This window comes from Zingiber officinale, chromosome 6B, assembly GCF_018446385.1.
Source record: "Zingiber officinale cultivar Zhangliang chromosome 6B, Zo_v1.1, whole genome shotgun sequence".
Lineage (NCBI taxonomy): Eukaryota > Viridiplantae > Streptophyta > Magnoliopsida > Zingiberales > Zingiberaceae > Zingiber > Zingiber officinale.
Window position 1 is genome coordinate 63931493 of NC_055996.1, and position 17952 is coordinate 63949444.

The 17952-nt window shown below is 35.9% G+C and overlaps 2 protein-coding genes across 2 annotated transcripts; both read right to left on the reverse strand.

Annotated features, from left to right (window-relative positions):
• Window positions 1-649: 649 nt before the first annotated feature.
• Window positions 650-2257, reverse strand: LOC121992549 (transcription termination factor MTERF15, mitochondrial-like). The gene has a single exon (XM_042547010.1). The coding sequence runs from the start codon at window positions 2152-2154 to the stop codon at window positions 994-996; it is 1161 nt and encodes a 386-aa protein (XP_042402944.1). The 5' UTR covers window positions 2155-2257; the 3' UTR covers window positions 650-993.
• Window positions 2258-12452: 10195 nt separating this feature from the next.
• On the reverse strand, window positions 12453-13006 carry LOC121990234 (V-type proton ATPase 16 kDa proteolipid subunit-like). Its single transcript, XM_042544408.1, has 2 exons — window positions 12875-13006; window positions 12453-12779 (listed from the first exon to the last, which is right to left on the reverse strand). The coding sequence occupies exons 1-2, from the start codon at window positions 12948-12950 to the stop codon at window positions 12490-12492; spliced, it is 366 nt and encodes a 121-aa protein (XP_042400342.1). The 5' UTR covers window positions 12951-13006; the 3' UTR covers window positions 12453-12489.
• Window positions 13007-17952: the final 4946 nt, after the last annotated feature.

The window sequence follows — 17952 nt, forward strand, 5'->3', positions numbered from 1 at the left end:
GTGCATGTCGCATCAGACACTAATCTTCTTGGTACACCAATGCAATTTGCCATCCCAACACCTTGTTTGGCTTGTGAACCAAAAGAACCCAAACACTGAAAAAAGAGACCACAGAGCAATTTGATGATATGAACACAAAACATGTTAACACAAAAGCACCTCTTGAGTCTGTTAAAGAGTGCATCTATTTACCATTTTAGTTCTTTCACTTAATTTCTAAGAGATTCATCTGCTACATTTCAGACTCTTTGAAGGCATATCTTACATTATTATGATTTGTTGTAGGGACCAAGCCTTCTGATTCCAGACTAACAAAATAGATTTAGTCTCACTTGTTTTTTCTTAAACTTGTTCATTACTACTTTATTCCCAACCATCCAAAGTTTGTATTGCCTCCAAAAGTTCAAAGTGGCCTTTCATGTTTCTACTCACAAACTCAAAAGTGCTATACTGTTTTAAAAGATTACAGCCATTCAGTATCAAACATGTAATACCATGTCTACTGACAAAATTCAAAAAGTATTCGATCATTTCATGCATGTCACAGTAGTTCCTCTACCTTTTATAAAAAGATATATTAAGAGACTTCATTTGACAATCGTGCAATATTCCACAACATATATCAATGAGTAACTACTACTCAAACAAGGAAAAATTACTGCATGTTCATAAAGGAAGAATGTCTCTCTTGTAGTAGAGTCACATGATGCAAGAATAACAATTATCTAACATAATAAGCGACAAATTTGTGAGCTTTTAGCCCAATTGATATGCAAAATCAAGATCATGATCCTGCGAATTGTTGAAGATATTGTTATTATCTTCATGCATATTGACATGCAAAACAAGATCATGATTGTTCAAATTCTTATATTCATGCTTGTTGGCATAAATGTTAGCTTTAGAGTTTGACAAAGGAGCAGCCATACAGTGAAAAATGGTAACATGAACCATAACTTGCAGGGGAAAAACTAATTTACGTCATTGAAGTCCCTAATCAGAAGCCATTGTGTGCTTTAAGCTGGCATAGAGTCCACTCAGATCCGGATACCTGTCCTTATAGACGATGACGTACTTCTCTATGAATTTGTCCTCGGAACTCATCATGTATGTTGTCACTTTGTAATCCCTTTCACAGTGCCCTCTAGACTTCAAGGTTGCTAAGATCCGATGTCTAGGAATCAACCTTCTCTCCAAGCTCAGGGTCAATAGTACTGGATGTGTAGCGATGTAAGAAGAAGCACATCCAACTTCATTTATCAAGAACTCCATTTTTCTCTGCAAATTCTTCAAAGACCTTCCTGCCATAGCAGGATACTTTTGGAATGCTGCAACAACATCACCCTGAGACCACCCGAAGCTCCGGAACAACTCCATTAGCATCTTGAATTTATTTGGGTGGACCATGAAAAGAGCACACAGAGTGCAATGGAACATCCCCGATGTCCGTGGCACTCCCAAGTCCTCCACGCGACTGATCAACGACTTCAAGGTATCAATTTTCTGCGATATGAACATTGGGTGAAAGCGCAAGATAAAGTTGAGCTTTTGTCCATCCACGCCGCATTCCCGAAGCAACTCAAGGTTGGGCTGGATTCTCTTCTTGATGCTGTACCCAAGAACCCAATTGTTACTCTTGAACAACTTCATCAGCGCATCCTTGGACCCGAGAAGGTCTTGCCAAAATTTGATCCTAGGCACACTGCGTTCGTGTTTGATTCGGGTGGTGAAGGGATTTGATCGGGCGAGGTGGACGATGTCGGATGGGGAGAAACCCAGATCTTCAAAAGCTCGGAACTTTGGGGCAAGTGTCTTCTCTACGTCCAAAAGAAGACATTTGGGGGAGCAATGTACGAGCTTTTTTACTGATGCGTCATCGAAACCGTAACTTTTGAGGAAAGCAAGTACTGAGTCGGGCTGCTGCCGAGATTGGATGCCCTTGAGATGTTTCGAGGCCTCGGTGGCCTTCTTCTGGTCGAAACCACATGAGTCGACGAGGTACTGGGCCATGAACATGTGCTTCTCAGTGCTGAATGCGGCGGCGGAGGCCGAGTAAGGTAAGACGGAAAAGAGGAGGGCAGCATGGTGGGGGCGAGGAGAACGAGTGGAAGGAACGGTTTTGCAGGAGAGGGAGAAACAAAGTAGCCTCTTCATCGATCTCTCCTCCTCTATTTTGGAAATTCGATTTGAACTTCATCCGAAACCCTAGAGGCTGGAGATCACATTTTACTGCTTTGGGGAAAATTTTCTGATTTTGTCATGTGTATCCTCAGAAGTTGACAAATTTATATTTGACACTCTACTTGAATTCGCCCGATAAAGAAAATTAATGAAAAATTACATTTCACCTCTCAGAATTTACATATATTTGCAAAAATACCTATAGATATTTTAGACTGTCAAAGTGCCTATAATTGTTTGAAAATACTTCCGCCTCAATAGCTTTTTTTAAAAGTTTTTTTTAAAAAATAATCAAACTTAATAACGTCGAGCCGTGATGACCAACCTCTCTTTAAATATTTAAAGATGGTATTAGAAGTGGGCTAGGTGATCTAAAGTTGGTCGAGCCCGTCATACAAGAGTTCCAATTTCACTTTGTGTTAGTACATTATCAACTGACCATTTCTTATATTTCACGGAATTTTATATTTTTATTGAATGAATCTATTTTTATTATTTATGAAATTGTTAAATTATTTATTAGTAATAATATCAAATTCGTAGACTTTGGAAATTTGAGGATCATGGCAGAAAGTATGGCCGCTAATGTGGTGTTAGAGAGAGTGTTGCTAATAACGAGGTATAGACAATCGGTCCACAAATGCTGCACAAAGTTGTGCTCGAGCGTCTCGTGTAGGATCTCAATCCATAGTTATCTGCATTCATCGTCAACGTAACTCGTATGGGTACGTCGGCGTCAATGGTAGAGCCAGCCTGGGTAATCTACCCGAGCTGATCTCAGGATGTGGGCCACAAGTGTTGACACCAACTTGTCAACGTTGTCACTCCGGGCTAGCTGCCGACGTCAACGTCGTCCCCCTGGTTAGCCACTTACGCAAATATCATCGCCTCGGGTTGGCCACCCATTTTCCACATTTTTTTCCCTTTCTTCCACTGTAATTTTCTTTTTCACCGTCATTGGCTACCCGGGCTACAGCCCGGGTAGACATAAATGTGGCTCCGCCATTGCTCAGCTGGAGGACACGTCAATCCTGTCATTGTAGCCACAGATGATGGCGCCAATGTCAACCAATATGCCTCAAGGGGCGAGGACCTGGCCACAAAAGGAGTGGTCGTAGCCACGGGTGGAGGCTTATGCGTGAGACCGTGGAAGCGAAACTATACATGGAAGAGAATAAAAGAAAACAAATTGGAGAATTGGTTTTCTCAAGAATTCCCTAACTCATTTTAAATTGACTAAATGATCAGCCTAACCCAACTAAATTTGATTTGGCTATAATTTGATTAAATCAAATCCAAATTAATCTCGATTCAAACCAACATACTCTTTATCTCTGTGCCTACGTGATTGATTTTGTTTGATCCCAATTCAATTTTAATTCAGTACCTTTACTTCGTATCTAATTTATACTTAACAAAACTTATATAGGTAATAAGAATAAAGGTGTTATAGCCCAGGATAACTCATGTGCATACTTGCATCTGTCCTAGTTATAAGTATGATTCATTCGCTTCATTATTGTAAAACTTAGTTTACTTCGAAGTGTTGATGGAAGAAGGGAAAGAATTAATGGTGAAAAAATATTTAGTGGAAAAAAAAAGAGAAAGAAAGATCCGATTGTCACAATTGTCAACCAAATCATAAGCTCACGTCCATTATTTCTAGTAAATGAAACAAAAACGTAATTTCGTTTAGCTCGGCTGCCCTTCATCGCGAGTCCTATAATATGATGAAGGAAGAAAAATCATGGTATTAAACGACCTCTTAGATGGGAAGACATTTAATTAATCTCCAGCGAAATGAACCCTATAGAAATTGACCCTTGTCCAATGAAATAATTCTGTCATCCGAATACCAACTTAACAACACCTATGGGGGCACGATTTCTAGCCAAGATGCCAGCTCACGGCTGCCATGAGCATCGTCGACTATCTACAACCTCTTGATCTGGCAAAGCTCACAGTCATGTGGTCACAATTTGCAAGCCATAAGCTCTTGACTATCAAGATTCATAGTCAGGCCTTGAGCCAGTTGGGTTGTAATTGTTCTAGAGTTTGCAATTGTTAACTGTTATGAAATTCACAATCTGCAATCAAAGTTCACATTCATTCAACAATTTTGTTTTTTTTTCCGAGAGATGGAAACATTGTTCCTCCTATTTTTAGGCGAACAAAAAATTGCCCCAAAGTAGTCCTCAAATGGATTTAGAATTCATTTGCAAATTATTTTTAGGATAGATATAAAGGACAAAATAAGTTGATAGAAAATTTTCTAGTATATATTGTTGATTATTATCTTTAATTAGTGGACTTAATTGTAAGTTGTGCATATAAGTACAAACTGAACCCATTAAAGTGATCTAACTTAGACTTATTGGGTTTCAGTTGTTGGATGTAGATTTTGTATGTGAAAAACCTATAGTCTCGCATCTATTATTATCTATATGTTGATAATAGATGTTCAGTATATATATAGACTTATAGTCTCGCATCAATTATTATTTATGGGTTGATAATAGATGTCCACTATATATAGGATTGGTCCCCAAGGGTTTAGGGGGAAATTTTTGACAGAACTTTTGGTTCTCCATTGATCTAAAACTTTTCGGCGTCATCACCCCTAGGGATGTAAACGAGCCGAACAATATTAGGCTCGAGCTCGGCTCATTTAAGTTATATTCGGGCTCGAGCTCGGCTCGAGCTCGAATCGAGCTTTTATCACAAGGCTCGAGCTCGGCTCGTTTTAGAATTATCAAGCTTACGAACAGTTCGAGCTCGGCTCGTTATTAGCTCGATTATCAAAGTTAACGCGCCTAACTCGTTAAGCAAGCTCGGGCTTGTTTTCGGGCTCGTTTAGAGCTCGTTTTGGCTCGTTTTAGACCTCGTTTTTTGGCTCATTTTAAAGCTAATTTTAAGGCTTGTTTTAGAGCTTATTTTTTTTACTCGTTTTAGAGCTCGCTTTTTTGCTCGGTTTAAGGCTCATTTTTTTGGCTCGCGAGCCTATAAACGAACATGTTCGTGAGCTCACGAGCCGAATATCCTTAAGCTCGAGCTCGGCTCGATAAAACTGTCGAGCTCGAAATCAAGCTTAACCTTGGCTCGATAAGATAAACGAACGAACTCGAACGAGCTTTTTACCGAATCGAGCTCCGAATAGCTCGTGAACCTTTGGTTCACTTACATCCTTAATCACCCCTAAGCCTGTTGGAAGACCTACCTTTTCTTTCCGCTGCATCTTCTTCCACAGGATTATTTTTGGTTGACGCCAAAGACAAGAATGACTATTCAATCTAGTTCCTTGTCGTATTTGTTTATATATATATTTTTTTCTTATGTCATTTTCGATGAAAGGAAGATCATGCTCACATATTCTTATTTTTCCTATTCGAATTCTTATTTTGATTATCTAGAATTCATACAGCCTATGTTTTACAATAACTAATAATTGGTATCAGAGTCACGACTTTATTTCATTGATTTCATGGTTTAAAGTTTAATTTTTTAATCGATCTTTTGGCTTTTATGCTGAATTAAGTTTTACTAGTATAAATAGTATTTGTTGGTTTGGTCGGCCAATTGATTACCAATTAATTATCAAGCTTGAAATATAGAATAGAATTAATAAGAATCTATTAAGAATTTTTTTTCTTAATTAATTTTCAGTCTAAACTCGCAACGGAATCAATTGATAATTGATTAAGTTTATTTTTAATCGATTATAATTTTTCCTTAATGATTGAATGTTATTTTTAATAGAGTTTTAGTTTTAATCGATGGGATGATTTCGTAAAATAATATTACTGTTACATAAAAAATAAATAAATACCAAAACTGTTCCACTGTAATGAAACAGTGTTTCATTAAAAAAAAAACTAAACAGTGTTTACGTTTTTTTTTAAAAAAATGATATTACTGTTTAAAAAAACATAAGTTTTTTTTAATGTTCACGTTGAATGAGTATTAAAAGTTTTTTTTATTTAAAAGTGTTCAGGGAGGAATAATTAAGAGGTTAAATGGTATTAATTAATACTATTTAATTAAAGAATTTAAAGGAAGATTTAGCTTCTTAATAAAAGATTTTATATATAATTGCATATAGTAGACTTTCAGATCGATTGAGATAATCAATTAAATTATACCAATCGATTACCATAAAGTATCAATCAATTAATAAGTCTAATTTTATGTTGTTAAGGTCGATTAAGTAATTTCTGTTTGAATAAAGTTCTTAGGATTTTCTTGAATTTATCCATACAACGTGTTATTAAGTTGAACTAATGTGTCGGCCCAAAGGAAGACACCTTATGTAGGTTTAGTGCATTTTGTGATGATAGATGTATATGTATGCTAAAAGTAATCGGCTCGTAGGAATGTTATTTTTATGCCAGATATATACATAAGGTAGCTTACAACTATAAAATAAAATATTATTTTGTTCAGATCATGCACAAATTAAATATGCCGGATATTAGGTTACCGATTAAGATGGTTGTGAGCTATGGACCAAAATATAACTCATATAAAATATCATATTATGTGCACAATGAGTTGGCCCAAAGAAAGGCTTAAAGTGTGAGTTATATTAGAGAGTATCGCTAACAAATAATGTGTCAGCCCAAAAAAAGACATATTATATTGTACTTGGTATCTCATAGAGAGCTCATTTATATGCATTTAAAATTTTATTTTATTTACATAATTTTATATTACTTATATGTTCTTGGCTTTAGTTAAATTGTGAGCTTAAATAAATTTCTCTTTTTAAATTTCAATGCAATCTGTAACTGCTAGAATTAATAACATCCCAACATTAATTGGTTCGAATTTTGCTGAATTGAAAGAGTACGTGACCGTAGTCTTAGGCTACATAGACTTAGACTATGTATTAAGGAATGATCGTCCTGCATCTCTAACCAGTGCTAACACTATAGAGCAGGGCTGAATTTCAGTTGTGGGAGAAATCAAATCACATGTGGCTGAATATCGTAAAACTTTCCATACTGACATCAATAAAGGGTGCAATAACAGAGGGAGGAAATGCTAGGAGTTTCCTGAACCAATTAGCAGACCGATTCACCTCGAATGAAAAGGTCAAGACTACCACACTACTTACAAAGTTGGTAACCTTGCGGTATAATGGTAAAGGCAAATAAGGGAGTACATTATGGATATGTCCAATATAGCGACAAGTCTGAAAACGCTAAAACTCAATATGTCTGAGGTTATGTTAGTGCATTTCATCTTGATGCCTCTGCCTACACGGTTCACTTCTTTTAAGATATCATATAATACTCAAAAGGAAAAGTGGACATTAAATGAGCTTATAGCTCAATGCGTGCAAGAGGAAGGGAGACTAAAGATTGAGATATTTGAGAGTGATCACTTAGTATCTGGTTCTCAAAGTGCAAGCAAGGAACAAAAGATGATCAATAACAAAGGAAAAGGAAAACAAACAGTATATTCTGGGAATTTTCTCAACTTTGTTAGTTCAGAAGTCAATCTAGCTATTGTACCCATTGACACTTGGTGGATAGAAATCAGTGTCACTGCTCACATAAGTGTCAATATGCAGGATTGTCTCAGGAGTTGACTTTCACTTGATGGTGAAAGATACATCTATACAGAAAATGAAAAGAAGGCTAAAGTCAAGTCGATTGGTATTTTTAGGCTTTGTTTAGTAACCAATGTTTTTCTGAATTTAGAAAATACATTTATTGTACTGTCTTTTCGATGGAATTTATTTTCAATTTCTTATTAGGACAAATTAGGTTATTTTTGTTCATTTAGAAATAGAATTTTTATATTTTCTTTAATTCAGTGTTGATTGGCAATGATTCCTTAGTTGATAAGTTTTATAAATTGAATACCTTTACTCCTACAGTTGACAACATAATAATGCATAGCATAGGTATGAAACACAAATTGATCGACGAGAATTCTTCCATATTGTGGCATAGACGTTTAGGACATATATCCAAACAACGCCTAGAAAGGTTAATGCCACATGAAATTCTTGATTCCCTTGACATGTCAAACTTTGATATCTGCATAGAGTGTGTTAAGGGGAAGACGACTAACAAAAGGAAGAAGGGGCTAGCCGTTGTAGTAGCATTTTAGAGCTAATACATATGGACATTTGTTGATCATTCCCTAAGGCATCTTGAAATGCACATATATATTTTATTAGCTTCATAGACGACTATTCCAAATTTGGCTATCTGTACCTTATTCATGAGAAATCGTAATCTTTAGACATGTTCAAAATTTTCAAAGCCGAAGTTGAACTTCAACTAGGTAAGAAATTAAAGTCGTCTGATCCATGGAGGTAAATATTATGGTCGATATGATGGATCAGGTGAACAATGTCCAGGACCTTTTGCGAACTACCTTGCTGAGTGTGAGATTGTGTCTCAATATACTATGCCTAGTACACCCAGGCAGAATGGTGTAGTTGAGCATCACAATTGAACCCTAAAAGACATGGTAAGAAGTATGATGACTTTCACTTCTCTACCAAAATCTTTGTGGGGTGAAATACTCAAGATTGCAGTTTACCTACTCAATAGAGTACCTAATAAGGCAGTAACTAAAACCCCATTCGATATGTGGACAGGTAAAATGCCTAGGATTAGGCATTTATACGTTTGGGATTGTTGAGCTGAAGCTAGGCCTTACAGTCCTAATGAAAGAAAACTAGATTCAAGAACAATTAGCTGTAATTTTATTAGTTATTCTGAGAAGTCAAGAGAGTATGAATTTTATGATCCCTCTAATAGATCCTTCTTCGAAATGGGAAATGCCAAGTTCACTGAGGACAGTGGGAATGATAAGGTAAGGAAAATATCTTTTGAGGAATGCATTGACAATCCTCCTGTGGTCACTACTAGTGCGATCAGTAGCGGCGTGGTTACCATACCTCACATTATAGGCATTATACATCGAGTGAGCATAGTGAACCAAGATATTTCCATGATATCTCCAATGCAATTGGAGGAGCCTGCCATTGAAATTCAAGTATTACCTCATATTGAAGCCCGTTGGTTGTAAATGGATATTTAAAACCAAGCGGGATTGAAGGGGCAATGTCAAAAATTATAAGGCTCATCTTGTTGCCAAGGGATTCACTCAGAAAGAAGACATTGATTACAAGGAGACTTTCTCACTTGTGTCGACGAAATAATCCCTTAGGTTAGTCATGACACTTGTAGCTCATTATAATTTAGAGCTACACCAAATAGACGTAAAGACTACATTCCTCAATGGAGACATAGACGAGTCTATATATGTGCTGCAACCAGATAACTTTGAGTCTAAGGACTCAAAGCACTTAGTATGTAGATTAAAGAAGTTCATTTATTGTTTAAAGCAGGCATCTTGTCAGTGGTACTAGAAATTTGATCAAGTAGTTATCTTATTTGGATTTAAAGAGAATCTCGTCGATCAGTGCATATATATCAAGTTCAGTGGAAGCAAGTTTATTATACTTGTCTTGTACATGAACAATATATTGCTTGCAAGCAATAATAAGGGTCTGCTGCATCAAATCAAGTTATTTCTATCTGATAATTTTGAAATGAAAGATCTTGGTGAAGCATCTTTTCACTACAAGAAAAAAGCTAATAGACAACGCTTTTAAAGCGTTGTCTTTTTGCCTGAAAAAGCGTTGTTAAAGGCACTGTTGTAAAAAGTCTGCTCAACGACAACGCTTTTAAAACGTTGTCGTTTGTACCAAAGACAACGCTTTTGCAACGCTTTAAAAGCGTTGTCGTTTTATGCAGAGGCAACGTTTTGCAACGCTTTTAAAGCGTTGTTTTTGGTAGAAAAGACAACGCTTTAAAAGCGTTGTCGTTTTAAAGAAAAAAATAAAAAAAAATATTTAAAAATCATTATTTTTATATTTACGAAACTATTATTTTTCTTTTACCATGTCTAGATTCGAATTTTACATATAATCAACTCAGTTAATGATTTCAAACTCATAAAAATAATAGAAATCTGACGTTGAAGTAATATTAATTACATGAAAAGCTAGTAAATATCAAAATTTACACTAATTCTGTTTCAAAGTATATAGTGATATTCACATATAAAACAAAAGAGCACAAAAAATCTGTTTTGAACAACTACAATCTGTTTAGCCAATAATCTGTTTACTGAATACTTAATACTTAATATTGAAGTAGCCAACAATTTGTTTACTCAAAATAGTACAGTAGTTACTGAATCCATACGCTTAGTGTACTGATCAATTACTGAATCCAGACGCTCCTTAGTGTACTGATCTCGACTATCTTGTATTCACCTACAAAAGTAGCAATAATATGTTTCAAGTTCATATATGAGCATTACTGATGGCTCTCAAAAGAAACAAAACAATCATCATGACTTTCTACCAAAAGAAACAAAATTTACACTAATCTTAATGAAGATTTTTAGATCCTTGATGTAAAATAGTTTTCAAATTGCATGCAGCTATCTGACTGCTTTATTAAACTGATCTCATGCAGCTTGTTCTTTGCTCTCCCAAGTTTTCAACTTTTTAGTTATACAATTTACAGCGAAGATACAAATTTACTGGACTTTTCAATTTTCTTTTTCTCAGGTAATAAAATCAACTTTTTAAACACCAGCCACAAGTTGATCTTAACTGGAACAGTTTACGAAGTTATATTCCATAGTGAAAACAGGCTTTACAAGCATCAAACTCATAATTCCTAATTCATGTGGATTGATGTACTTGGTTATAAACAATATAAGATGACACTTAATTTGGAGCAAATTTGGAGAACTTGGCTCATCCAAACTCCAAAAGGTTGAAGATCTGACACAACAACAAATGATCTTAATCCAAATAGCTTGTGGCTTTAACAATAAACTACCCATGTAAATAATACTAACCTTAGATGCTTATCTTATTCTTACAAGATGTACCCATGAATCCAAGATACAACTCACACGTACTCCTAAGGTAACAACCGCTTCACATTGGCTTCATATTTTCATTAAATTCATTTGTTCAAACACGTAGCTGATAAACTACAAATAGATATTAGAATTGCAAATGTAATACAAGGCCATTAGCTCAAACCATTTGACTTAAAAAACTACTGACAACTATTATAACAATGTGATAAATCTAACCATAACCTTACTCATGAATCTCATATGCAACTCACACGTACTCCTAAGGTAACAACCGCTTCACATTGGCTTCATATTTTCATTAAATTCATTTGTTCAAACACGTAGATGATAAACTACAAATAGATATTAGAATTGCAAATGTAATACAAGGCCATTAGCTCAAACCATTTGACTTAAAAAACTACTGACAACTATTATAACAATGTGATAAATCTAACCATAACCTTACTCATGAATCCCAGATGCAACTCACACGTACTCCTAAGGTAACAACCGCTTCACATTTGCTTCATATTTTCATTAAACTCATTTGTTCAAACTCAATGTGATAAATCTAACCATAATGGAAGAACCAATATTCTCCAACCTTACTACTGCAGATGTCTAGTTGGTCAATACACGTTATCTACATAACTACCTATACATGCATTTTGATTCATCAAATTACATGTAGTTCAAAATAGCTCTTTTGACCTTTTATTATTTCTACATCTTTAAAAAATTAAATTTGCAAGATGGTTTTGTAAGCACAATGCAAAGCTGACACTTTTTTTTTATTAAAAAACAATTATAGAAAAAGTGCTTTGATTGTATATGTTTTGGTAAATTCCATAGAAATAAAGCACATATATGTCTATGCTATTTGTATCCATAAATAAGACTCAATATTTTATGTAGTGAAACTAAACGCAGTAAGTAATCAAAATATGGGCACAAACATTGTTTGTTACCCTTTCAAAGTGACTAAAACATAGAAAATTTTGTAGTAATCATTGAAATCGATAGATCTAAGGATTCATGTGGGATCTGCATATGAAACTACAAGCATCTCAGTAAATATTCCAATTTTTTTAGTCAATAACTAGCTCTCTCAATAACAACAACAACAAGCTAAGGCACGATCCCTCCAGGAGTCCTATATAGATAGATAGTGCAAAGAATGGATGAAAGACACATACACAATAGGAATACGACTGTAAATACATTTTACACACATGACCTAGAAAAATAAATTGCTCTTTTATGAAAGGACTATCAGAGGAAAAATGGACTAAATATGCGATAACAGAAGACAAGGTTAGAGAATTCGTAGTCCATAATTAGACAAAAAAAAAAAAAGGAATAGAGAGCACTATTGAATCTAGAAAGGATCTCAAACAACAACTACCTGACTCCAGCATCTCCCACGATGCCAATGGCCATACCAGCTGAAAGTCCTGCAAGACCACAAGCCAAGCCAGAAGAGAGATGGGCATACCCATCAAAAAGGTAGTACGACTTGGCCTTGGGGTTGATCCCGGTGCTTATGATCACCGCAATGATGAGACCGTAAATCCCCAGGACTCCGGCCATGACAACGGGAACTATCGACTTCATCATGAACTCCGGCCGCATCACACCCATGGACGCCACCCCGACGCCGCTCTTCGCCGTGCCGTACACCGCCCCCATGCCTGCAAAAGAATGAAAAACATTTCAAGAAACGAACCTTTTGATTCGAACGGAATAGGAGTCCGAGATAAAGGTCGCCGAAATTGGGGGAAATTACAGGAGAAGACGAGGGCTGCGGCCGCGCCGAGGAATCCGAAGAAAGGGGCAGTTTCGTCGCCGCTGAAGCTAGACATCGTGGCGGAGGAGTCTCGACGAAACCCTAGTTCCTGCGAAGGAGGAAGAAGAGGCAGGCGTGCAAAGGTCAGATCCGAAGAAAAAATGTGATCGAGATTTTATTCCGTTGCCACAAACAAAGATAATAGCCCTAAAATCCAGCCAAAAAAGCTCGAAAAAATGTTCCCTTTGATGAGGAACAGCGCGAAGGGGAGTGGAGAAAAGCGAAGACGCGAGGAATTGGACATAAAGCAAACTATACCGTTGCACAAGCCTATGCTGGATTCCTCGGTGTTGATGCTGTAGAGGATGCCCTCGTATCTGATCTCGCTCTTGGATGGAGAAGGCTGCGCGAGATGAGGAGTACTTGGGAGAAGGGTTCGGGACTTGAAAATGATCGGAAGATAGAAGTTGGGAGAAGAGTTTGGGTTTTCTACTCCTTACCTAGATCCAACGGTTTGTATTAATCAAGATTTAGATCCAACGGTTTGTATTAATCAAGAATTAGATGAGATTTTAAACATAGACAACATTTTTTAAAAAGCGTTGTCGTAGACACTAAAAATCAGTCTAATAGACAACGCTTTTTACAAAGCGTTGTCTTTGACCCGTAAAAATCACTAATAGACAACGGTTTTTAGAAAAGCGTTGTCTATTAATAAGAAAATAATGAAATAGACAACGCTTTTCACTAAAAGCGTTGTTAAAACAAAATAGACAACGCTTTTTATAAAAAGCGTTGTCGTTTAAGTGTTGTAGAATCCCAATTTTCTTGTAGTGTTTGTTTTAGACATACAGATTTATCATGATCATTCAACAGGTATTCTTGAACTTCCACAACAGACCTATATTAAAAAGGTACTTATAAGGTATGGTATGCAGAACTGTACACCTGGTGACACACCTGTGTCAAGAGGTGACAAGTTTAACCTGCAGCAGTGTCCACGGCTTGAACTTGAAATAAAGGAGATGGAACAATTCTCATATGCGTCAGCAGTGGGAAGTCTCATGTATGCACAAGTATGTACTCGATTAGATATAATATTTATAGTGGGGATGCTAGGTAGATATGTAAGTAACCTAGGACCATCATACTAAAAAGTGGTAAAGAGAGTGTTGCGATATTTGCAAAGAACTAAAAGACATATACTTACGTATCGGAGATCAGATCATCTAAGGTGATTGGATATTCAGACTCCGATTTTGCTGTATACTTGGATAGCAAGAGATCTACTTTCGGCTATATTTTCATTCTTGCTGGAGGGGCTATATCTTGGAAGAGCATCAAGCAGACGCTAATAGCCACTTCTACTACGGAGGCAGAATTGGTAGCATGCTATGAAGCATCCAATCACAAGTTTTAACTGCGAAACTTCATCACAACATTACAGATCGTTGATGGCATTGACAGGTCACTAAATATCTACTGTGATAATAAAGTTGTAAAACTTTATGCCATGCACAACTACAATTTGTCAAAGTCCAAACACATCGACATCAAGTTTTTAGCGGTTAAAAAAAAAAGTTCAGAGTAGGCAGATTATGGTAGAGCACATCAGCACAGATTCCATGTTGCTCGATCCACTCGCTAAAGGCTTAGTGCCTAAGGTATTTCATGCGCATGTTGTGGATATTGGAGTCCTTATGGAAGAAGAACTCATCTAGTGGGAGTTTGTAATTATCTTATTGCTCTATATTCGATAATAATGACAAACATTTTATTTTGATTATTATACGTACTTAAAATTCAAAATATTAATGGGAATTTATATGTTTGTTTGACACTCTACTGTGATATCATCATTTACTACTGATGTTTAGCATTTGGTGTTTGTAAATATGATATAAATTCCTTTTTGAATCATAAAATTAATCATGATTTGCTATTGCAGTTTAGCATAAAGTATTTCACAAATATAATCTGACCTCTTTTGAGGTCATCTTAGGACCAATAGAAGATTGACTTGTACTAATCACATTTCATTAATTTTCACTCGACACATCTACATCTTGATCTATATCATTAATGACATTGGTATTGTGATTACTGTTGGGGCTTGTTACAATCATATACAGTAGTTATGACCTCTTTAGTCCTATACCAATGAAGTTAATGGATCAGATTGTTTATAAGGGTATTCTATACCCATAAAGTTTGATATCAACTAAAGTTTTATTTGCATTTCATATACAACTCACAAATAGCCTAAGTGGGAGATTGTTGATTATAATATCTAATTGGTGGACTTAATTGTAAGTTGTGCATATGAGTACAAACTGAACCCATTAAAGTGATCTAACTTAGGCTTATTGGGTTTCAGTTGTTGGATGTAGACCTTGTATGTGAAGAACCTATAGTCTCGCATCTATTATTATCTATATGTTGATAATAGATGTTCAGTATGTATATGGACTTATAGTCCCGCATGTATTATTATCTATGGGTTGAAAATAGATGTCCACTATATATAGGATTTTTCCCCAAGGATTTTGATGAAAATTTTTTAAAGAACTTTTGATTGTCCGTTGACCTAAAGCTTTTTGACACCATCACTCCTAAGCCCCTTGGAAGACCTTCCATTTCTTTCTGCCGCATCTTCTTCCATAGGGATTATTTTTGGACGATGCTAAAGATAAGGATGACTCTTCAATTAGATTCCTTGTCATATTTGTTTATGTATATATTTTTTTCTTATGTCATGGTTTCGATGAAATGAAGATTCATGCTCACATATTCTTATTTTTCCTATTTGAATTCTTATTTTGATTATCTAGAATTCATGCGGCATAGGTTTTATAAGAACTATCATATATTTTATTGAAATACAAAAAACATACATAGAGCACAAATAGGAAATTTACAAACTAAGTTACAATAAAATATAAATTACCAAAATTATAATATTTACAATTTCAAATTTAAATCATAATCAGATCTTTGTATATGATTCTCTAATATGCCCCCGCAAGATGTAGCTTTGGGAAGAGAGACCAATCTTGCTCATTAACGGTTGGAAGTGTATGCAAAGTAATGGCTTGGTGAAAGCATCTACTAGTTGATCCTTAAAAGAAACATGAGAACTTGGAAATCACCATTCTAAACTTATTCATGAATGATGTGATAGTCGAGAGTCGCATGCTTCATACATGAGTAGAACACTGAATTAGAGCAGAGATTGGTGGCACACAGATTGTCATAGTAGATGATTGGCTTTTGGGATGGAGAGAAACCAAGCTCACTGAGAAGAGAAGACAACCAACTTAGTTCGACAGCTGTGGCCACAACAGAGCGATATTCTACTTCAATAGAGGATCAAGCAAAGTACGTTAGTTTATTCGAGCTCTAGGAAAGATGGTTTCATCCAAGATAGGCAATGTAAGTGCTAGTGGAAGTAAAGTCATCTTTGTTTCTAGCTCAGTCTGCATCTGAGAAGGCATGTAGAGCAAAAGATGATTGGCAATGAAGTAGAATAACTTGATCAATGGTGCCACATAGATATCTTAAAATGCATTTGACAACATTCCAATGCTCATCAATAGGGCAATGCATGAACTGAGATATCTTGTTAACCACGTAAGCAATGTAGGACAAGTAAGATAGTACTGAAGGCTACCTACTATAGTACAATACTCAGGCAGATCATAGAGGGTTGTGCCGTCATGAAGTGTAAGGTAGTCATGGTAGGTAGTGGTGTGGAAACTGGATGAGCATATGGCATTTTGGTCTAAGCAAGAAGGTTAGCAATGTAACGGTGCTTTGAAAGTAACAAACCCAGTGTATGAGGGATTACTTCAACACCAAGAAAATAAGTTAAGAGGCCAAGCTCCTTAAGAGAGAGAGCCACTGGGCTAGCAGATCAATAAAGTGCTGAACAACTATTGTGTCATTTTCAAAGATGACAAGATATTCAACATATTCAAGAAGATATAGTGTGAAACCTATACAATTGAGGATAAGGAGAGAAATATCTACAGTGGAATTATAGAAGCCAGAAGTGATGAGAAACTTGCATAATTCATTGTACCAAGCATGAGAAGCTTATTTAGAAAATAGATAGCCTTCCTCACTTTGCAAACAAGCTTAGGATAATCTGTATTAATAAAACCTAGTGGTTGTATCATATAAACGTCCTTTTTCATGGTGCCGTGAAGAAAGATGTTATCAAGTCGGCGGATGGACTAGCCATGGCTGACAGCAAAAGAGAGAACAATATGAACTATAGTTGATTTGACAATAGGGCTGAACATACATGATAGTCAACACCAAGTCGTTGATGAAAACCTTTGGCTACTGACCAAGTTTTGTACCTGTCAATAGAACCATCAGTTAAATGTTTATGCAATAAATCCATGTTCAATAGGGGTGTCAATTCGGGTGGGTTAGGTTGAGTTCAGTTCGGGTTGAAAAAAAATAATAAAAAATCCCAACCCGAACCCGAATATACTGTGAAACCCCTAAACCCAAACCCAACCAACCCGACCAACCTAAATATAACTCAATTAAAAACAACTCTTCTTTGGCTATTTTCCCTATAATTCTTTACTTTTATATCAATACTCCATCATTATCATACTGATATTGATATTAATATTTATAAAGATATTTTAATTTTTAAAATAAAATTTAATTTAACCTCAAAAAACCCCCCACTAAATCCTAAATTCGAGCCAATCCAAATCTGACAAAAAAATCTCTGAACTTGAAAACCCCCAATCCAAATTCAATATTTTTCGGTCAACTCAGGTCTGGTTGACAGGTTGGGTTCATTTTTGACAACCCTAATTTTCACCCAACTATATTATGAGCTGATGACTTAGGGACTAGTTCCCAAGTGTCATTGCTAATTAGAGCATCAAACTAGACAAATATTGTTTGATGTCATTTTTTATCCTTGAGAGCCTGGGTTATCGAGGTGGGTTAAATTTCATGGGCTAGTTGGGTAGACAGGTGATGTGCGTAGTTTACATACACATTTATGCATACTTTATCGCACATTTACAGTTTTATCTCGAGTATCTTCT

Excerpts from the sequence above, each read along its gene's own strand:
- LOC121992549 (XM_042547010.1), bottom strand. The coding sequence starts at position 2,154 with ATGAAGAGGCTACTTTGTTTCTCCCTCTCCTGCAAAACCGTTCCTTCC.
- LOC121990234 (XM_042544408.1), bottom strand. The coding sequence starts at position 12,950 with ATGTCTAGCTTCAGCGGCGACGAAACTGCCCCTTTCTTCGGATTCCTC. Across the intron at positions 12,780-12,874 it reads CGCAGCCCTCGTCTTCTCCT|GCATGGGGGCGGTGTACGGC; the intron begins GTAATTTCCCCC and ends ATTCTTTTGCAG.